We start from the raw sequence: 23,326 nt of genomic DNA, 5'->3' as shown, positions 1-23,326 counted from the left end.
TGACTGTAATGCTGAATTAACAGAGTAAATTTTGAACTGGTTGTGGACAGTCACTGGGTTCCACACATTGCCAATGCAGCAATGAGTGTCTCTCTAGTCTCTCTACTGGAAAAAGAAAAAGGTGGTACTTGCAGGTTTTTACATCTTTTTGTATCATAAATAACAAAACAAGTATTCAGTGGTACAGTGGGTGGTACAGTAGGTGAAAATGAGAACCAGTGTGGGATTTTGGCGAACAAGAAACATGCATGTGAAAAGACATCCATGCTTCCAAGTGTTGTCATAGAATGGAGATAACGAGATCTCAATCAAACAGAAAGTGTTTCGTCAATGTTGCTCTGTTTGTAAGCGTAGCCTACCGTGGAGTTTTGCATTTACAAATTGAGAGAGAGAACTAGCATTTGTTTAACGATCATACGAGTATGATCCTGGGACTGTACACAATCATGCTGGAACCACAAAACAATGAGCCTTGAATCACATGCAGTCCGGTGACGGGCCCGAACTGCCAGTTTGCCGAGATCAAAAGGGAAAAACTATCGTTTCTTAGGCACACGTATGAGGACATTGCATCCATGCTAATGTGGAGGCAGTCGATGGCAAATCAACTCATGCGAGTGATTGACATGGGGAAATTCACCTCGTTCACCAATTCCAGCTCATCCTCTGTCTGCAAAAGGTGGTAACAGAGAGGGTTACAACTCTGGCCTGTGGTTATTGTACTGTAGCTATAAAAATAATAAGAAAATAACAAAACCTAAAAAGCCATATAAAAAACTAAATGACAGTCAAATCTATGCCTAAAAAAGAACTGTGTGTGTGTGTGTGTGTGTGGGGGGGGGGGGTGTCCATTGTTTGTCCTACATTATACAAATACTAAACAATAATAGTATAAACAATTTTATGCTTTAACCTAAATATAACCTTAATATCTGTTAATCTTAAGGTGACTTGACAAACTTGTTCAGACTAGTCTGACTGCTTAATACTGTCAGATTGCAACAGACTAGCATTTTTTAATCAGCACAAAACCATTCGCCCGACGAAACATAATCTTTCGCTTATAATAAGCAGAACTGGCAACACTGCAAACTGCGTGCGCTGCGGGCTGCTATTTGCAATTTTCAAAAAGCAGCCTGCAGCACAGTTTGCAGTGTAACCAGCTCTGCTTATTATAAGCGACTTTGGGTTAGTTTTCCTGTAATTCTCCATAGATTAATATTCATAGTTGCTTTAGTTTGGGCTTATTTCTGAAGTGCAGTTGCTTATTTGGGCTTGCTTTCATGATTCTTTTAGAGAATAGCGGATGTAATACAGTGGAGTATTTATTTACCCCCGTATCACTACAACACGGATAGCATCGGCTACCGATGGTCACCAGCCGACCGAACAGGTTCAGTTCTTGCCTGTTGTAGTTCCGGATCGCGACGGTGGCATATCTTTCGGTTCGACAACAAGCCATGGAACTATTTTCAGGGGGTACATTGGATATATTAATTTAAACCGTTGCGGCTTGAGAATCCACCATTCCTGAATAAAGTGCCTGGTGCTGGGAGTCTGGTGCAACGCACAGGGCCTGGCCTGGTGAGAGCAGGAGTGGACCTGGTGAGACGTAGGAGGGGCCCGGACAGGTGTCAACCCACAGAGCCTAGTCCTTCCATGTGCCAGAATGGTACCTCCCAGTCCCGGCAGAGTAGTTCAGGAGGAATGGATTGTGTGGCCCTGGTTTTTCCCTAATGGGACTTATCGAGGGTAGCTACTGGGACGTAAGTCGGGACTTGATCACTCCCGGCTGGGTCACCTGAGTGAGGGGTATGATGTTGCGAGACCCGAAACCCCGATGACCTTGGGATACATCACTGAGGATACGTCCCAGGCGCATCCATTTATGTATGTATTTTGTTATATTATATAAAGCCCTCAAAGTGTTAAATATTGAATTTCTAGAATTGTATTTCAATATAAGAACAGCAGGTGAGCAGCAAGTGTTAAATGGTTAGTGTTTACTTATTCCCAATTCCAGAAAAAGAACAACAAATCAGACAGCTTATATTGTATAGAATCTATACAATGTCTGTATACAATGAGGTAAATGCATTATTTTTGTGGCACATGTTTTGCTGGTACTGACAGTAAATCATTCTTTAATTCACTGTCCGTTTAGAGGATGCCTTTTTTTTGACATATTGAAATCATATACTTTTATGTTTATATTGCTATAAACATTTCTCCACCAACTCCAAGATAATATATCATAGCTGCAACGTTATGCTTGCTTGGTTAGTCTGGCAAGTACCTGGCCACTAAAGACAAGAACAGTTTAGTGAGAGACGGACAAGATTAAGCCCATGAACTTAGTTAAGCGAGTCAGCCCTCGTGAAGACGGGTTCGGCGTGTTTAAGCTCACCATCTGCATGAGGTTCTTTCCCCCCTGTGAGGTGATGACCCTCAGGTCTGGCTTGCGGCTGTTGGCCATCTGGGGGCTGGGGGGCGGCGGTGGAGACTTGGCCGGAACTACTTTCCCCAGGCTGTTGCCATTGGAGACTGAGAGGAGGCCTGGGGAGGCCCTGGCACTGATGTATCCGTTTGCTGCAGGGGAAAGGAAACAGGTGAAGCTGAATGGAAATCAATGACAAAGCCCAGGCGTGTAAAGGAACGAACAAAGTAGTATACATACGTACATACTGTAGTATATTGACGACAAAACATTCAGGAAAGGCTAAAAGTTGTGAGAACATTCAAATGTTTTGGCAAACAGTGTCCGTTGAGGTCACATTAGCAGAAAAAACTAAAAAAGATGAAAATCAACTTCAAGACAAAGTTTGAATCATAATGCCAATAGGCCGCTAGGAAGTTGGTTCAATGGAGCAAATAACCTTGTAGAAATTGAACAGTTTCTGTTCAGATGTTAATAATATTCAAACCTTCAGCCAAGTTACTGATTGATTACCTCTACATTATCTTAATAATTATTTCTCATGATGCTTTGTCCCTTGGCTTTCAACTTTAACCCATTTTGACCTGAGATCAGATTTTAAAAATGTCTTCTACATCCTGACAGTTTTCTGAAAAAGCTATGTTTCTGTCATTCGTTCTTCGATTTTTCAAAAATAGCAGACCTACAAGCTCGTAGCGCTATGAGCTTGTAGATCCCGCCCAAAATGGGTTTTAAAGTAGTGTAATAGTAATCCAGAATTAAATTAATTATTGAAAGGCATAAAAGTTCTCCATTTTATTTATATCCATCAAGACAATCCATTCCTTATGACACATTTATAGATTGGTTGCCACAGTATTGTGCTGTGCAAGGTGTTTGTACTCAATATAGTTGTTTATAGTTTAATACGTTTATGTACATGAAAATTCGTTGTTTCATGTAAGCAATGACAAATAAAGATCTATCTATCTATCTAAAAAAGATGCCAAGTTTAGAACACACTACCCTGATGATTCCTCTACGCCTTGGTTCAAATAAGTAAAGAGGCCGTGCTTAGCATACTGTAGTATGTAGAGGTCATTGAGGAATTTATGATGAAATGCATAACACATTTAAGGTATGAAAACACTATCTGCCGGTATCAGCACATTCAATTAAAGACGTTTTACTTTTAATACCTTTTAATATGTTTTGAAAGATTTTGAAAATGTGGCACAAATCTTTGAATATATATTCTTTCAGAGTGGACGTCTTTAACTAAAATCTTTGCTCCTTGATCTTTGAAAAAGGTTGAGCACCACTGACAGAAACATTTGTAGTATCTGGTCTCCATTACAGACCACTTTTGCATAAAATCGCTAGATAGCAATGCTAATGCAGAATTGCCTACTTACAGGGATTAGTTGGATGGGCTACGGTTGCACACATACTGTAGGTCCCACTCATAAAACTGAGATGACATATAACTGATTATGAATTAGGTAATTCACAAATACTTACGGACTGGACTTGGGCAACCCCCATTCGAATTATTCAGGTCACCTCCGAGAAGAGCCCCTGTTGAAACGAGAGAAAACCGTCAGACTACACGAGTAAGTAGCCTGGAAAATAACAAGCGATTTATCTTTCGCTTAAATAACACAAAAATTGGGAAGGCCGCTTCTTATCACCTAACGGTGGGAGTTTCTCCGGTAGGACATAGCACATGGATGGAACATGTTATTCCAACCAGTTAATTTCCCCTCCATCAGGTGCCCCAGCTGACCAGGGGGAGGCAGTATAGAGAGACCAGGTTATTGTTTTTTTGTGAGGGTACCTACCCTCACAATTATTAGTATTATTAACTAGTAAGATGGATATTGAAAAACCCACATACCGGTAGTCTGATAACATAAAAAATGTCAACTGTATCGACATTATAAAGGTCTTTTAACAAGGAGAGCGACTGATGCGGAAGAGGCCACAATCCAGAGAAACTGTCACGTTCATGCTAGTCTCACACCCGCATCATGTCTGTCACTGAGTTGAACTGAGCTGAAATTTCTTCCATGTGAAGTGTAGAAACACATCTATTCACATGACAACTCCACAGATCCAAGCGAGTATGCAGGCATGCTGCCTGACTGTGTGAAAAGATCTTAATATACTGAGTAAATCCATGTATGCAAGTATCTGAATAATACAAAATAAGCACATAGATCTAAGGTAGCATCTCAGTATTTAGTAAATTATAATCTATTAATTTGGCTTTAAAGTATGAGGAAAGTTTTGAGCTCAATGCGTTTGTTTGTCTTTGTTCCCTTCATGCTACCTATTCTCCTTCTTATTCAAATATATTTCAAATTTCAATCACTCCACAATTTAACAAAATGATTTGTTTGCGTGACAGTAAAATGTATTATAACAAATTTCCTTCCAGTGTCGATTCTAATCACTCATATGCGATTTCATTTTCTATTCCCTGTGTGTTTGGAGGTCATTTGCAGAAGATTCCAAATTGTAATTTGATGCCACTCATGGAAAATGAGTTTAAGGATTTATCACCAAGCACTGCCTGATCTGTGAGTATCCACACTGTCAAATCTTGGTTGATGAATGAGCTATATTTAGATGCTTATTTTACATGTTTAATTTGTTTATAGAACACGTTCGTCGTTGCAATAACATCTAGCAGATAAAACTTTCAACGTCGATTTTATGACTAAACATAAATTTAAAAAAACAGTCGCAACAATTACATTCTGAAGCACAGGAATGACTAGCCAAGTCAAATACAAACACTAATTGCACAAAGAGGAGACGACTACAATGGAAGACCAGAGAGAGAGAGCTCAGTTGCTTTCGTGTTACTGTTGGAATTGATGACTTGTTAAGTCAAGGCATGCATGACTTCATTCTTAGCACAATCATTAGAATGCCCCTAGATCCTTTCCTCACCTGCGCTGGCCGGTCGCTGTGGCAACCCAGGAGATACCGTGTTCCTCTGAAGCGCTGGTTGCTGAGGCGACAGCAGGTGAGGATCGGAAAGTGAAGACGAGGTCACGTAGGAGGTGGTCACCAGGGCGTTGCCAGGGTTACTGAACTGTAACGTGTTCTGATTCGATGCCTGGACGGTGACTGGCATGGAGAATGTAGGGGGCTGGGCTGTAGACTGCTAGAATGGAAAGAGAAAACTTCAGTTTTAGTCACCACCACAGCTTACTGGTCCTAGGAGAGGTAGCATACCGTAATTATGGCTTTGCTCATATCACCTCACACAGGTATGTATCATCAAGTATAAAAATGTCAAAGTCAAATGACGGCAGATGAAATAAAATCCCACATTACTTTGAAATACTTTCAGCTGAAAAAGGTTCTCGTCTTCTCGACTGACATTGTTTGTAGAGTGACAACGTATAAATTAGGACAGACTTACTCCATAACGTTTGAAGAGTATGTCCAAGTCCTCAGTTGTCTTGCGGTACTTGTCATCGTTTAAAGGACTTTGATCGATGGAATCCTCTCCATCGGGCTCTGGGCTGTCACATCCATTAAAACCTTTCTTTCTCAACGTCTGAAGGCAAGAGAATTTCAGGTTAACAGGGAGGAATTTCAGTTACTTTAACCCATTTCATTTTTTAATAATCTAATGAATTATTATGGTGTGAATAAGAAAATCTATTTTGATTTTAGTCAAAAGCAGATCAAACACCATTACCACATGTGAGAGGAAACATGTTTTCCAAAACAGCAACAACATATATTTTGCAAATAATTCAGATAATAATAGTAATAATCATAATCATTTCTATTATTGAAATATTAAAATGGCATAATTTGTTTCATTATACAAAGCACAATCATAATCCCACTAAAATATAAGCTTTCTTGTACACATGTACACCACCGTCCACGACACAAACCCAAATGTCATCGTGATTTACTGACATTTGCTTGTTTGACAAAGCATGATATATTTAAAGATGGAGTGCCGTGATTTTTGTACTTTTTCCAATTTTTCATGTGTTTAAGAGGTGACAGTACTTCATTAGACCCCTTGGTGTGGTTGTTATGTGCAATGATGTCTTCCCTTTGTATTTAGGGTTTCTTCCTGGAGGCTGAAACCTTGACAGTCAAACGTGCCAATGAAAAAAACAGTAATATAGTGACATCACACTAACTGCCACTCCCCTAACACCTCCCCCTTTATCATACAACAACAGCTGGCTTCAGTTCAGGTGGATCACCACCATGAACTGGTGGGCGTGCACACATAAAAACGACATTTTAACAAATACTGTACTAACAAATTCTTCCTCCTTATATAACAATAAGACCTGATGATCATGTTTTAGGGTGGGAAAAAAATCATGCCACTCCATCTTTAAATTTTGCCTGCGATAGAGGAGTTGAGTATCCCAGATATCTCAAGATGATTTGGGAGGCGGTTTACCTCAATGATGTCTGCGTTGGTCCGGCTCTCGTGAGGCTCGTTGTACTCTGTATATTTGAGCAGGACCTTGTCCATGTCAGTACTGGCGTACTGGAACAGCTTGTTGGAGTGGTTGAAGATGATGAGTGCGATCTCACAGTCACACAACACGCTGAGCTCGTAGGCCTTCTTCATCAAGCCAAACTTCCGCTTGGTGAAGGTCACCTGAGGGGAACAGGGGAGGGGAAACAGATGGCAGTGGGTGTCAAAAAATAAATATGTAAAGATGGACACATCGGAATAAATGGTCCACTGACTGACTGTTGACAATTACAGACACGTTTTGAAGATTAATTGTGACAGATGGATGGTGAACTGAATTACGTACTGTTCTTCTGTGCTCATTCTCACTTAGTTTCTCCGTTTTCTTTCTACCTGAATGCGGTTTCTCTCATTTGCAACACAGTGCTAATGAGATGGATATTGTATCAGAAAATATGGATTCTATAAATATTCCTCACTAAGCCAATGTCAAGTTATTATCAGTATTCAGTACACTGGCCTGTAATTCGTGTTCATGCTCTGTCCAGTTAGCCCACAGTTTGGTTTGTTTGTACTTTGGTTTTAACAATTTTAGTTTGGTTGCAGTAATGTTTGGATATAAACACACACACACACACACACACACACACACACACACACACACACACACACACACACACACACACACACACACACACACACACACACACACACACACACACACACACACACACACACACACACACACACACACACACACACACACACACACACACACACACACACACACACACACACACACACACACACACACACACACACACACACAGGTCCATCCCAAAGAATTTGAATAATCTGAAAAAGTTCATTATTTGCCATAATGTAATAAAAATAAATAAACTTTCATATATTTTAGATTAATTACACAACAACTTAAATAATTCAAGCCTTTTATTGTTTTAATATTGATAATTATGGCGTACAGCTCATGAAAATCAAAAAATCCTATCAGTGAATTAGAATATTTTACGAGACCACTAAAGAAATCTTTTTTAAACGAGAAATGTCGACCATCTGAAAAGTATATTAATGTATGCAATTACTACTTGGACTGGGCAACTTTTAAACCATGTTTGCTTTAATAACAGCCGTAAATTAAGTTGTATTGTTCAGTCTTATGTCTCACCTTCCTCTTGACAATACAATAGGGGTTCAGGTCAGGCCTGTTGGCTGGTCAGTTAAGCAAGTTAAGTCAGTACACCAGTTAATAGTAGTTTTGACACTGTGGGCAGGTGCCAAATCGAGCTGGAAAGGAAAATTAGCATCTCCATGAAGCTTGTCAACATACTGAAGCACAATGTACTCTAAAAAGATGGCTGTGTTGAAACCATTGTTAAATTTTCAGTCATGAGTCAGTCAGTGGAACAACACCAGCAGATAACATGGCCTAAATCATCACTGTGTTTTGTCATGTCCAGAGTCTCAACACAACCATCTATTATGATATTTTACAGCACTGTGCTAGCACCTGACGAAGCTCACGGCCAAACGCGTCGTGCTAATACATAAGTTGATGCAGTAAGTTGTCCGTCTCTGTTCCCTGGAGTATGCAGTCCCTTCTTTGGAAGTTTTTTTTCCCTTTTTGATGTCTATGCCTGCTAACTAGACTTGCACCTCCCACGGGTCTTTTTTGATGTGCAGGAGTCCCCTTATATATATATATATATATATATATATACACACACACACACACACCCCCCCCCCCCCCGTCGGGATCGGGCTACGGAGCCAGCCATCAGTATGACTGTATGACAATAAGATTATTGTCTGCCTTTCATTATTTAAGGGGGAAAAACTAACATTATTTCACTATTCATTTCACTAACTTCACTGTGTGTAAGAGGGGAGGGACTATCACAAAGAAAAACATCAAATTACAGCAGTAAAACTATGAACTCTGTATAAGGACTTAAAAATGTGCTTACAACAATATTGTCACTATATGGTGGGTTAGGAAGGTTTGACCAACTGATGGTGGCCCTCCTGAAAAATGGCTCCCATAGCCACGAGGGCGCAAATTAGTGATGCCCCAATATATATATCTGCCAAATGTTGCGCTTTTATCAAAGAATTTAAGATGGTTTGATATGTTGAGCTATGCCACCCCACCCCACTAAAGGAGATTCATTCTATGACCAAAATCAAATTCATGTCCAAATGTGCAACATTACTTATATGACTAGGAATGAAAAAAGGGCGGGAAAGATTTATTACGACTGTAGGTCGCAGATTACTATGAAAACCTGCAAAACCTGTCAGTCCGTCAGTCAATCCGACACGCCTCCATACTGGTTGTCAGTCCATCACGCCTCGTGGCACATCATGCCATAATATACTGTATGGTCGTCACAAAACTAACCTCATCAAACCATAGATAGCCGGCTATACATGGAGAAGACTGGCCCTTTAGCTGCATATATGGAGCCGGCCAGCAACTCTACATCTGACCTCAAACCTCAAACCCTTAGATCTCCATATATGGAGCTGACCTAGAGAAAAAACTAACGACAATAGAGAAAAGTCAGAGAACAGAGAAGACTGCACAACAGAAAATATTGTTTGGGTTCATCCTTCTTCAGAATCAGTTTAGTGTCAGATATAGACTATGTAAAGAATTCATCGATGTAAGGTGCCTGCAGAGTACCGACAGCATGATTTTGTCCATCTGAACACAATTTGTGCCCAAGACGCCCACAGACGTCCTAGGAACTACCGCATGTAGTGCTCAGGACATCTGTACACGTCTTGGGGAAGAAAAAAAGATTTGTTTTCTTCAAAATGTGGGTCAAAATGTCGCTATTTTGAAAGAATGAAAGGGCACATAATGTGTTCTGATCTTTACATCTGTCTTCACACAGATTATTGTGCATTCTGCAAGGTGATGTTTATGCTACAATATGGAAAAAAAGACAGAACAAAGACAGCTGGTATTGTGCAATGTGTGACAGCGACAGTCATGAGTGTCACTATTTACTTCAGTCATGAATGTCAATCAAAAGTATTGAAAACCTTGTACGGTACAGGTGTCCACCCGACAGCGACTATATAGACAAGGTCTATAGTTATAGAATTATAGTAGCTATATCATCATCATCATACTCGAGGTACTGCACAGGATGTTTGGCACTGCTCTGTAGTGCTTGGAAATGAGCTTGTATCTTTTGTCTTTTCTCGTTTAATTTGTCTGAAATGCAACATATTTCCAAACAGCACTTGCACCGTTTTCTAGCTATTAAATTATTAATTCAATATGAATTGACTTTTGTCCAGAACACCATCTCATATTGCTCAGTCGAAGGTTCATGGAGGCTCTGCGCACTTGTCATCTTCAACAAGTTGACACCATGACAAGACCCGCAAACTATTTCAGTGAGAGGCGGGGCTGCTCCATGTGGGCAGGGGTGTGTATGTGGCCCCCAACTGGTCATACGCAGCCGTGTGTGTGTGTGTGTGTGTGTGTGTGTGTGTGTCACTGTTGCAATGCAGGGAGACTTTTCCACTAGGAAAGAGTCATAGGAGAACGTGCGGCTGGTATCATACCAACAAATACTTCCAGTCATACACTTCCAAGATAAAACTCACGGTGGGGTCACATTACATGGTACACGCCGTAATATACGTATGTTGTGTTCAGGGGACTCACTTTGAATGGGCAGTTGCTTGGCACAATTTTTCGGGACAATGAACGGGAGGCGGGAGCCAAAGCCAATTCTATTACAGCTAAACAGAACTTTATTGGTGTCCCTTCTGCTGCGTTACCGCAGTCACTCCTGCCATCAGTCACTTTCTTTACACAAAGCCAGCTACACTAAACTGCAGTTACTTTGTCCCCTCGGCCCTCATTATGCATTCCAATTGACCGGTCGCCAGTTGTTTTTAACACAGATCTTCCTACAATTTAGGCATTTAGAAGACACTAAATACAACGTGCACGATCAGACTATTGGCTAAGGATGTCAGAAATGACAGTGGCAAATGGGAATGTAACAACAAACACAGTTGAATAGTGTGTTGCAAAGATAGATGATCATTCTCATTTGCCGAGCGGCTGTTGCTGAGGTGCGAAGGGTACAGAATTCGACATTTCAGAGACATGTCTGCCCAGTGTGCCCAGTGTAAATTCCGCTTATGATCTTGTGTGTGTCCATGTTTTGCAGACTTAAGCCTCGAGTCTTTGATGAATGGAAATCGGACGCAGTGGTCCACAAATCTCTGCTTGTGCCATGTCAGCTCTAATACAACACATTCCCTCCAACTATGATGAAGCATTTCTATGCTTTTCTTTTAAGAAATGCTGCCTGTCAACCATGCAAAATACACACAGCACAAGCATGGATGAATATTAACACAAGTACACACTCACAGAACAGTCACATGTGTGCTGGAGGACTGCAGCTGCTACGGAAGGATTGATTGATCTGGAGCAGCTGTCCTGGGGCTCGTGTGACTGAGATGATTGGGCTTCCCGATGCTTACTACAACAGTGCAGCACTATCTCTCTCTCTCTCTGTTTCTGGCACAACAGCGCCACTTTTGCCCCTACTGGTACTCATAGTCACACACTGGTACTCATAGTCACACACATAGGTTAACACGGACATATAGGTTAACACAGACATTGCTGTTCTTTGGAGTGGTTGCACCACTCAAAATCCCTAACACCAAATCTTGTGCTGCTCATAATGTCATACTCTTTACTGCTGCTGCCAGTCCCTGAAACTGACCCCGACGGGACAGCCAAGACCTCTGAGGTATCATGGATTCATGGGTCTGTGTAGCAACATCTGAGCGAGCCAAGTGTGAGATTATTTCTAATCCATCTATCACGTTATTTTTCACAGAATATGACATAAAATAAGATAACTTTATCCGATGCAAACAAAAAGAGAGAAGAAGCCAAATGCTTAATTTATAATTTGTCGTACGATGGCGTCACATTGTTGCATAGACATTCCACAAGCTCACAGCGCGTCACAATGGAGTAGAAGGGGAGGGGGCTCACCTGCTTGTTCCTTTCATCTGTGATCCGCTGGATCTGAATCTTTTTCCTCCCCATGATGCCTTGCAGTTGCGGAGAAGGATGCTGAGATCAGTCAAGTAGAGAAGTGCCTCTCAGAGGGCGAGAGGGAACGCAGCCTACTACTTGTACAGCCAAACACTCACACACAGGCATGCAAGCAGGGACACACGCGCACACACATTTCTCTGCCCTGGCGTGGTGTGCCAAGGTAAATTACTCTATTGACGAAAGGCTGCGCCAGGCGATGGTGGGCACCGCTGAGTGAGGGGTGCAGGGTGTGTGCGTGTGTGTGTGGAGGGGTGTGTGTGTGGAGGGGAGTGTCTTAGTTCATTGTTTACTTAAAAGGGACAACACTGGCCAACTTCTCTATTGTTGTAGAGGTGCGGAAAACGTCACTCCTGTCCTGAGAGAGAGAGAGAGAGAGAGAGAGAGAGAGAGAGAGAGAGAGAGAGAGAGATTATTCCAATATTAGTTTAATATTATCAGTCATATCAGAGGAGGCTAATATAAAGTAATGTGTGCACATGTAGGCACAATGTGAGTGTATCAGAGAGATAACAACTGACAAGAGTCCGATAATATGAAGACAATGCATTAATTTGCACAGACTATAAAAGTGTTTTGGACGGTAAATCTAAAATTAGATATATTTCTGTAGTTACACCACACACAAATAGTAAATTTATACGAGCAACTGAAATAGCATGTGCAACCACAGACTGTTGCTCAGAAACAAATTACTATTATTATTAATGAGGACAATGGTGTCAGACAATGTTCCCTCATATAAACAAACACACTTGCAAAGTTGCACACACAGGTGTGTGCACACAATGTCATTCACACACACCCACACAAACATAAAATCAATCTGAAACTACACCTCCCAAAAACTGAGAAAGGAAGTTGTCATCTGTTCATCATTTCCTTCACGAAAACATATTTTAGTTTTCATTTCTGTTAAGCAGCAAGCTATATATGGTTCAAATAACTTAAATAAATGAATTGATTTACAGTAGGACACTTCTTGAGTGGTGCTGGCCACTCCTATAGACAGCAATGTGTGTCCCTGGCTGGCTGGGTCTGTCCCTGTGTCCGTCCGAGTACGCAAATAGCGTTTGTTGAGTGTCACTGTTGCGCAGCCCCACACACAGGGCTTGTACATAGTACAGCACCACTCAGTTCAGATGGCTCTGATGTGTAGTTGTATTTTCTATGTACCTGTACACAAGATGTAACAATAAAGCACAACCTTGAATTTTGAAGAATGGTATAGTTTCCCCTTGGTGCCATTGTGACAAGATATGAATTATCATATATACAAGTGAAAAGGTGTACCCATACTCATTCTTCATGCTCTATCTCCGACCGAACCACACTTTCACCACACATCTCTATATGCAAAATAAATTCGCCACCCTCCCCGAACTGACATAGCCTATTTTTTAGCCGTTCAAGTTTCTTAGTTACTCTGCAAATATTACTTTTATGAAAATCACGATCGAGCCAGCAGATAAACGGGTGCCACAACACGCCGAGAAACAAGGAATTTAACCACGCTACTTGCATACACTGCAACTCGCTTACAATTCGCAAACCTGGCAACACTGCCTGCCTCTTACGTCACCAGCTCTGTTCCTCCTGGCCTCCGTAGTCCGTCGCGCTCACAATCTGTCGCAGCCATCTTGCTTTTCTTTTGGATGGGCGAGTGGACATTTAATGCTAATAAATTAATTATAGGTCCAGCAAGCAAATCATGATGGTCTGATTGTGCTCAATAGGTCACAATAACATTCCGAAATTAGGTGTTGTGTTTTGTATGGCATTTTCCCCAGTAGTAGTTGCATATCTATCTCAGCTTTTGCCTGATAGCACACATGCTAACGTCAGCAGCCATAGCAACATACAGTGTGCGCAGACATAACATGAGTTGTTTACAACACAAACACACGGCCTTTTAACCACGCAATACACACAACAGCTCGGGAGTTATTAAACCGAACGTGGACGCTGTTTCAGTGTTACATTTGCTGCGCATATCGGAATAATTGTAACGGCATGCATGATAAATGTAACAACGCTAAAAAACACCATTAAACATATCGTTTTCAGCTTAAAGCTATTACATTTCATTGAAGCAACTCCTTAGCATTGTTTTCATACCATGGATGTGATAAGATAATGTATCAAACATAAGGGAAATATTAAATAGCATCGGGTGTACCAGTTTGGCCATTTCTTTTTTTTCAATGGGGCAATACATTGATTAAACAAACGTTTGATTGATTGAGTTGTACAACGTTATACAACCCTAAACTAATTTTAGAATACACTACACAATACAATACAATTTTAGAACATATTTTGCACGTTCCATTTTTTTACTCAGAGATCCCTTTAGCTACACATGTCATATTTCCAGGCAACGGACCTACACATGTCAGCTACCATAAACCACTTCAAGTTATTAGGACGAAATAACTGACAGGAGTGACGGTGCTGTGCTGTGAGTAAACTAATAGGGGAGAGCCGCCAAGGATGTAACATTTTGCACGTTTCATTCTTTTACTCAGAGATCCGTTTAGCTACACATGTAATATTTTCAGGCAACGGACCTACACATGTCAGCTACCATAAACCACTTCAAGTTATTTTTTTGATAAAACAGGTCGGGAGTTATTCAACCGAACGTGGACGCTGTTTCAGTGTTACATTTGCTGCGCATATCGGATCAATTGTAACGGCATGCATGATAAATGTAACAACGCTAAAAAACACCATTAAACATATCGTTCTCAGCTTAAAGCAATTACATTTCATTGAAGCAACTCCTTAGCATTGTTTTCATACCATGGATGTGATAAGAAAATGTATCAAACATAAGGGAAATATTAAATAGTATCGGGTGTACCAGTACCAGTTTGGCCATTTCTTTTTTTTCAATGGGGCAATACATTGATTAAACAAACGTTTGATTGATTGAGTTGTACAACGTTATACAACCCTAAACTAATTTCAGAATACACTACACGATACAATACCATTTCAGAACATATAATATTGGCCAATATGTCAAATATGTAAATATTACATATAATGGCATTGAATGGAAGCGGACCATTTGTAACACATGTTACAAATGACCCGCTTTTGCAAGTTTTCTTTGCAGTTGCTTACAGACCAGAATGAACGTGAATTCCGTCTAAACACGATGCAAACTAATGAAGAACATAAGCATGAACACATCCATGTGGATTTTTATTCACCAACACCAAAGACAAAAATTGTACCACACATATACTCCAGGTGTAAAATTAGACGCATTTTGAAGGTAAACACTTCAAACTTCAAACTCCTGGCCACGTAGAGTACGTTGCTGTACACATACTGACGCGATGGCGTCATGGTGGCGTTGACCAATCAAGATATAACGTCCATGTTACAACCGTGAAGCGTTACAACCTTGGCGGCTCTCCCCTACATTTGTTACTAACATTAGGTTGTGGCGAAGTAGACACGTGGCCAGCAGATACTGTGTTTTGGACAAACAGGCTAGGTATTGGTGTTGATTTGGGTCAACTGGACAAACAGCGTGGTGTTGTTTTGTGTCTGTGTTTGTGTTGGAGCGCCTCAGTGTGGCCGTACAGGTCATGTGCAACCTCTTCCACAGAGAGATGGAGACACTAAATCTCAGCTGGACAAACATGTTTGCATGCATGCATCGCTGCCTTGCATGCTGTGTGCTACTGTTGAGTCTGTCACTTACTTTGACTGATTTATGGCATTGTCTTTCTGTTAAAATCCAACTATGTTAATTTAAGAACTCTGGGCATATAGGTCATTGTTTATTCACTGTGCACACGTGTAGCCTATTGTATGTCAGACTGTATGTCTGTCCCACAGTCACAATCCTTTAGTACTTAGGCTGTGGAAATATTCAGGACAAAACAATGGTACATTTCCAATAACCCATTCGTTACTACATGTGGAGTCAACTCCCGCCATTTATTTCTTCCCATAGTGCGTGGCAAAGTCGCTCTGGGATGAGTGCGCGCGTAGCGCGCACGAAATTCTAGTATTCTACAAGGCTAAAAAAAACAATCAATGGCGTCTTCCTTGGGGGTGGACGGGGGTGGACGGGTCATAACCGGATAACTTACAATGGATTGAATGTCATACAATGGACCTGAAAATGGGGGTAGCACAGTAGATGGCAATTATTATATTACAATGAAATGTGGAGGGCAATACAGCCTGAGGTCTCAAGACTCAATTCTTTCTGCTGACTCCTCCTAAAGCTTGCACTGTTATGAGAAAGAAAGCCTTAATGTGTTCTCCATTTCCTCTGAATAGGTTGCAGGCAGATTTAAACTTAAGGAATAGGATAATCTCATTAGTGTACTGTCAACTAAGACACAACTTGGGCTAGTTGTGTAAATAAATGTTATATTCCGTTTATGATGTGACAAGAATGTTAATTGAGTAGAAGGCGTCAACTGGTCATGTAGTATGGGTGCTAATCTCTAGTAGTACACAGTAAGTATCGCTTTTTGAGCGGAGGATCGCTGTGGATATCATGTCCATCCATCGCATAACTACCAAAGCATGATGTTCCAACTGTCCAACGTCATGCTGTTATCTGTACATGAACCCCATCCAGTCTTGACCCTCAAAGCTCATGCTTTTCTGTGGGATATTTGTGAGGTTAAATGGAGAATACTAGTTAGCTGGTGGAGTGTGCTTTAAGCCCTTTGAAATTTAAGCTGCTTCTGTGATGTGTTCAGAGGATGTGAGAAGTTAGTTAGGGTTAGGGGTGTCTCTAAGGATGCTATGTAGCTTGGTCGGCCGGTTGGTTTGTCAATCAGTTCGTCCGTTCAATATTTTGCACAAATTGCTCTCAAACAACATACATTGTGACATTCCGTGATTATTTTCCATAATCATATTAAAAAAATTATGGTTTTCAGCCAAATACACCGAGACTGGGGGTGCGTCAGCTAGGTCAGGAGGTAACAGGGGGTGCACGGCCAAAAACGTTTCTATCACCACTCTTAGGCCATCATTTCAAGTTGGACACAAGATATCTCAAAACGGAAAGGGCAAACGATCGTGCTTGCTGAGCACACATGTTGTGTGGTGGATGAACATGAACCATTTAGGCAGCCCCATGATGTGCAGCCTATAGTGGCACGCCGCACACCCCCAGCCCAAAATATCAACTTTTGAAAAAGGCAGATTGCTGAATGAATCTTAATGTTTTTCCCCGTTGCTGTGTCCCTCCCTGTCATGCTTTAATATGCAAAAATACATTTAAAAAAAATGAGAATGAGCATGTGAATATATGGCATCATGTGTCCTGGACATGAGGAGACATTCTTTTAGGCTACAGTGATTCTGACCACAGTAGCACGGCCAATGCATTTAGTCTACCTCTCCTTTCCAGGTGATGTTGTTACGGTGAGCAGAGAGCTTTGTTTTCCCCCATCTCCTGAATCATTTTTTTACTTTCTGTTTCTGTTGACATGTTTATTATTATTACCTATGTTTTTCTCCTTGCTCTCCCTTTCTCTGAACCTCCCTTTTACACCTGTAAACGAGTGATGAGACAATACAATTTATTCTGATTTTTATACTGATTCACTGTTGACGTGCAGTTTGGTCATGTTTCAATGACTATGGAGAAAACTAAATGTAAATGTCCTATGTTACAATACAGTGGCCCTAGCATACATACAAAGACCATTTTCCATTATCCAACTCCTGCCGCATATGGCTGAGCAGTTATGTATTCATGGCTGATGGCTGTAAAAGTGGCTTTCCCTGCGGTTTCTGTTGAAAAAACCATATCCTATATAATATACAATTGTCTAAAGTCAGGTAAAAGCTGCTTCAGAAGGTGTTTTATTATAAATGTTAAATGAAACAAAGGTCCACTGACTGTTTTATGATGCCACACTCAAAACCTTCTCTATTTTGGATTGAGAAGTGCTTGAGAAATTGTCACAGCAGCTCTTTGCTTATAGGCCATGGCAATTTAACAATCTGTGGTATTGGCAATAATAATGAAATGATCTCCAAGGGTTTCGATTGCTGTAATGATTTCTATTATCAAACATTACATGCACTCAGAGTCAGACTAGCACTTAATCAGGAGCATGTACAGCACACTAATATTGTTCCGTGCTGTGCATAGATGGCGCTTTCATGTCTATTAGGGCCCTATTCCCGAGCAGGCCACAATAGAAATCATTCAGTCATTAGCTCTAACTTACTGAAAATCGCTGACCCTGAACAATTACCACAACAAGAAATGTTGTAGAAACTGCCACTGCCAGAAGCAAACATGATTAAAACATACTGACTCTCCAAACTTTGCAACTGTCAGGCAATATTATCTTTAATTTGCTATGGACTGGTGTGAGTGGGGCAGCCCTTCAGGACCCGGGTGCAGCCTTATTCTGCCCACCAACCTCTGCATGGCTGACCCCTCATTACTGTAATTGTCACGTTCATCCGTCCTCGACACCCTCAAGGCACTGATGGTTCAATTAAGAGCAAGCTAGAGGACTGATTGGATGCCAAGATAATGAGGTCGCTACTTGGGTCAAAATTCTGTGACATGAAGGAAACAAGAACCCAGTAAACCCCAAACTAGAGATGACTCAAGACAGACACCTGTACTGATGGAAAATGAACAACTTTGGTATGTACAAATTCTGCCTCATTGTCTTTGGAGGACAGGAATCTGCCACCTTGGTTAACCACTTGAGTAGATAATAATAATAATAGCTCAGATTTATATAGCGCTTTTCTAAATACCCAAAGCGCTTTACAAGGGAACACAATATATACATTGTTGAGTGTTCCCGTAAAACAATACAAGGGTGTAAGCCCTAATATGACTATAGCTAAAGTTCTACAGGCGCACTCTGCTATTTATTTTTGCCCTCACACCTTTTGGTCGGATATGCCCAAATTATGAGTGTATGAGAGGCACCAAGGGGAATAGCTCACCTAAAGTCACCTCGGCCATTAATCCGGCAGTACGTTAGACCGGTCTCTACCTGGCAATTCCTAAACGTAACCTCAGTAAACTATGCCTAAACGGTTAAACATAACCTTATTCCTATTATTCCTAACCTTAACCTCAGTAAAACGGTGCAAAAACCTATGCCTATTCCTAAACTTAACCTCAGTAAAACTAATAATTATTATTATTATTTTCAAATGATGACTTTTTTGAAAATGTACACAAACCAGGCTGGGACAAATGGGCATTTGCTTGAATCACCCAAAGGACAATTTAGCAACATATAAACATTTCTTTGATGAGGAAAAGCAGTGTGCAATCATCCTCTGGGAAAGCACTTCTATGTTTTGGAGTGGTTCAGTGGCAGTGACCTTTCTGAGATATGGTCAGTGAAATAGCCAAAGCACTGAGAGTCCTCTAACCTGGCACAAAGAAGGGCTTAACACAAAAAGCCCTCTCAGAGAAAAGTTTTTGAATTGATGATGACTTTACTACCCGAAGATGGACAACTTGTGTGATTTAAAATTAATGATGACTTGTAACATCACCCACAAAATAAAAATAAATGTTCTGCTGACAACAAAAAGGAAAGCAAGATGTCTAACACCAAAATTGATTGTCTAATCTTTATGTAGCCTACAAGCATGATTGACAGTAATTACATTGGAAGGTGTCTAGTTTTTCTTTCTTAGGAATTGTCTTATTGCTGAATCTACCTTTACCATTACCTAACCATGAATCAAAGTTTTGCTTCCCCACCTTATGGCCTCTGCAGTTCCAGAACACAATTATAAGTTTACACCAGGGGGCAGTCAGACGGATATTTTGTGAAGCCACTAAGGAAATGAAAGTTCATATAATGGCCTGTTGTGGCGCTCTCATTGGGCTCAAAAAAACCCATAGCCCCATAGAAGTCCATGTATTTTGGCCCAACTTCACCTAGACTGTATTACCTTAATAAACATGGTCATGAATACTTTTTGCTTCCAGTCACTAGTTTAAAGTCTCATTTCTAATGTCATAATATTCTTTTTGGAAAATTATGGTCCCATTTATTAGAAAAATGACCATAAAGTCGCGCATGTTCTGAGGGGCGTGGCTACCGTTACAGTCTATGAACGGGATCCCCCACCCACTCGAGTCAAAATAAAAACCAACGAAGAAGAAGGGGGAAGTCCCGCCTCGTTGTCTGGGCCAGCCAATGGCCAGCTGGGCCAAAACGGATCTAGAAAGATGGCGACTTCCATTGCAAGGACTGACAGGCTTCATTTTACGTTCACGTTAGACCCGCGGAACGCTTTGTCCATATTTTTTACAGTCTATGGTTTACACACGTGCTATAACTACATAATTCAAACCAGATTTACAACAAATATAGACTTCTGCACATAAATCATTGTCAAGATTTTGTGTAATATGACAGTGTTTGACAAATTATATCACCCTGACCCTGACCACTACAAACGTTTACAAAAACAGTTCCCCAGAGGAGACAAACACATTCAAAAGATTATAACGTCATATTTAAAGTCACTTTTATGATCTGCATGAACCAAAGTATTCAAATCAAACACAAGTAAAATAAATCACCATTTGGCATCCCATTCCCTTTAACTTTTAGTTAATGGGAATGGTGAACTTGAATCACCTTCAAGTTCACCATAAAATGATCATTAGCAGACAACAGTAGCCCTTTTAAAACCTTCTGTGCTGACAGAAGGTTCCCCTGCACTGTTACCCATTTCAATTTAGCTGAATCAGAGAGAACTACAGAAAGGAAAGCATATCGTTAATACCACCTACTCCAATTTGAGAGTGATAAAGTCACAGTTGTTCACCTATAACTTTTAATTTAAATTATTGTTACATCTTAGGTACCTTTAGCCAATGTGCATACACCGTGCAGACTTACAATGAGTGACCACCAGGTACTGAACTCTCTGCCTTGTTCAATGACACTCCATGACCGGTTGTTGATAATATTGAACCTGTGATGTTCTGATCACAGTACAGTCTTTTTAACCAAGTGTTATGCCCTAACCACACCAGAGGGTCGCCCCTTGTCAGGAGAGATCCTACTGTTGCTCATGCCTGGATGCAGAAATAGATTTATGGAACTTCGAGAACATAGTCTTTAACTTTCCTTTTGTTTCATCAGGCTTTAACAATTAAAACACATCATAGAGATGATTAGTATTACAATAAACAAGCTGTGGTTCATTTCACACGTTACACCGAGCTCCTTGTATCTACTAACATGGCCCAGATGCCCTGGAGCCTGTCTTTTGTGTTTTCTCTGTTCATATGAGTGGAGCTGAACTTCCCTACATTAGATGACTCCATCAGTGTTGGGGGTGTACTATGGTGCATGACACTGTCAAACTGGCCTACTTCTGGCCAACAGCTTTAGTATGCTCTCTTGGGATGCCACAGAAAACTGTGTCTGCATGACACCAAAATGACAAAGTCCTGTGTTAAGCCACAGTCCATGCCGTTTAATGTATTCCTTATGGAAGTTGCCCATTAAGGCAATGATTGAAACAAATATTTGTAAGCTACTATAGTTGCTTCTCTGGGGGAACGTGCACATTTGGCACCAGGTGTAAAAAAGAACTGTTAGGCGAGATTTATATAATTTGATGATTATTATTGTTGTACCCTAACATGTCTGTTCCCAGGGCTTCAAAATATATTAAAAATCTATATTCAATATTACACCGAACGGTTCAACTAACCCTTTCCTCGTTATACGTAGACCTCAAGAACTGAAGAAAAAAAGCTATTTGCTGGGTAGCTTTGAACAAAAGGCCCAGTATCTGTGTAGTTATTGGCTACTTAATTCCATTAGGCTACGGAGCATGTTATTGGAGTGAGCTCCTTGGGATTGGATTTAGGAAAAATAGGGCAAGAAGCTCGGCCACTATTACCATAGATGACTATTACAGTATTACTCAAAACTATGTTATAAATGCCCGTAACTAACGTTATGAAGCGAAGTAGGCCCCCACTGACGGCAGACAGGTAAATAAATAATATGATTTGACAGCTTGGAAGCATTCGCGTACAGCCAAATGAGCTGTGCGATTAATTTGACCCATAAACCAAACTGCCTGTTTATCTTGACATAACAAATCGCGGTTTGTAGAATATGACATATACTGTAGCCTATGTGTATACTACTAGCCATTTCACAATATACGAATCCGACCGACGGACAGCCATTACCTTTTTTGCACTCTCCACAAGTCGGTTCTCGATCTGGAGTACACAATCATTTAAAAATCCTAATAATGGCATTGGTATCACGACATATGCACTGTAGATTTCGGGCCGTATATACAATGCGAATTCTACGTGTTTATTTTTTGTTATGTCTACATAATAAATGTAAGCAGTTCTGTCCCTGCGAGAGGAAAAAAGACGCAGGAAGGAAATGTATCATTCCACTTACCCTGAAATGACTGTCCAAAGCCCACGACAGGCCAATCAATCCGCGTTTCAATACGGCGTTTCGTAACTCAAACACATTCAATTATTCAGCTTGAAGCGATGTCGCTATTTACATCCATCCATGGCATTATTTTCTGTTTAATATTCGAAGTAACTATACTGTCCACCCAGGCGATACAGTATAACCAGTGTACGACCGACGTCATTGACATAGTTTATGACTGACGGTGTCGGCGTCCAATGAGAACCCGACTTTGGAGGAGCTTGGCCAATCGCTGAAGTGGGCGGGCCCAGAGGAGAGGACATGACGGAGGTGACGGCCATGTTCTGCCATGGTGTTCGTATCCCTCCGCCTCACTATTTACCTTTTGCATGATTTTGCATGTGGGGGGAAAATGTCACTGTAACCCGACCGTGGAGTAACCCACCTCCTTTCATTAGGAAGGTCCGTTAGGCCATTTGTTTTTTCACATTTGTTACTATAACAGCGGTGTGAACAACAGCTGGGCAGGTCCCAGGTTCCTTTGGAGATGGCAACTGGCAAATGAAAGAATACCATTATGAGGGACGGGTAGCTACTATTGTTGTGTTAAACCCATAGGTTACACCATAGAGGCCTATTACATTCCTAATTTCCTGGTCGGGCTAGAGTTCACACAGGAATGCCAAAGGTTAGAGCTACTGTAGCCTGTAGGACTCGGAGCTGTGGTTTGATTGATTGATTGAAGTATTTATTAATAGTTTGCAGAATTACAGTAGGCCTACATTTAAAGCACAACTCAATACAGTATTGCCTGGCTGTGCCTTCTTTACGGTTTGCACTGAAGGTGCGCCAAATTCTTCATTGTGCCAAGTTGCGCACTGATTTTTGAGGCC

General features: G+C 40.9%; 1 protein-coding gene across 4 annotated transcripts in view; it reads right to left on the bottom strand.

Annotated features, from left to right (window-relative positions):
* Positions 1 to 22,635, bottom strand: part of LOC308332106 (myocyte-specific enhancer factor 2D homolog) — a 30,853-nt gene extending 8,218 nt beyond the window's left edge. For 2 of the 4 annotated variants that reach the window (XM_080787745.1, XM_080787748.1), the window contains exons 1-7: positions 22,452 to 22,635; positions 11,953 to 12,373; positions 6,870 to 7,073; positions 5,853 to 5,990; positions 5,375 to 5,591; positions 3,938 to 3,994; positions 2,408 to 2,589 (exon numbers count right to left, since the gene is read on the bottom strand). In XM_080787745.1, the coding sequence (XP_080643871.1) occupies positions 2,408 to 2,589; positions 3,938 to 3,994; positions 5,375 to 5,591; positions 5,853 to 5,990; positions 6,870 to 7,073; positions 11,953 to 12,006 (852 nt within the window). In that variant the 5' untranslated portion in view covers positions 12,007 to 12,373; positions 22,452 to 22,635. The remainder of the gene's footprint in view (positions 1 to 2,407; positions 2,590 to 3,937; positions 3,995 to 5,374; positions 5,592 to 5,852; positions 5,991 to 6,869; positions 7,074 to 11,952; positions 12,374 to 22,451) is intronic. The other 2 variants (XM_080787747.1, XM_080787746.1) reach the window with 2 other exon arrangements.
* Between the last annotated feature and the right edge of the window lie 691 nt (positions 22,636 to 23,326).

Source organism: Protomyctophum bolini (assembly GCF_963924005.1).
Source record: "Protomyctophum bolini genome assembly, chromosome: 17".
Lineage (NCBI taxonomy): Eukaryota > Metazoa > Chordata > Actinopteri > Myctophiformes > Myctophidae > Protomyctophum > Protomyctophum bolini.
Note: the sequence above shows the minus strand (reverse complement) of the source record. Positions and strands in the feature narration are given on the sequence as shown.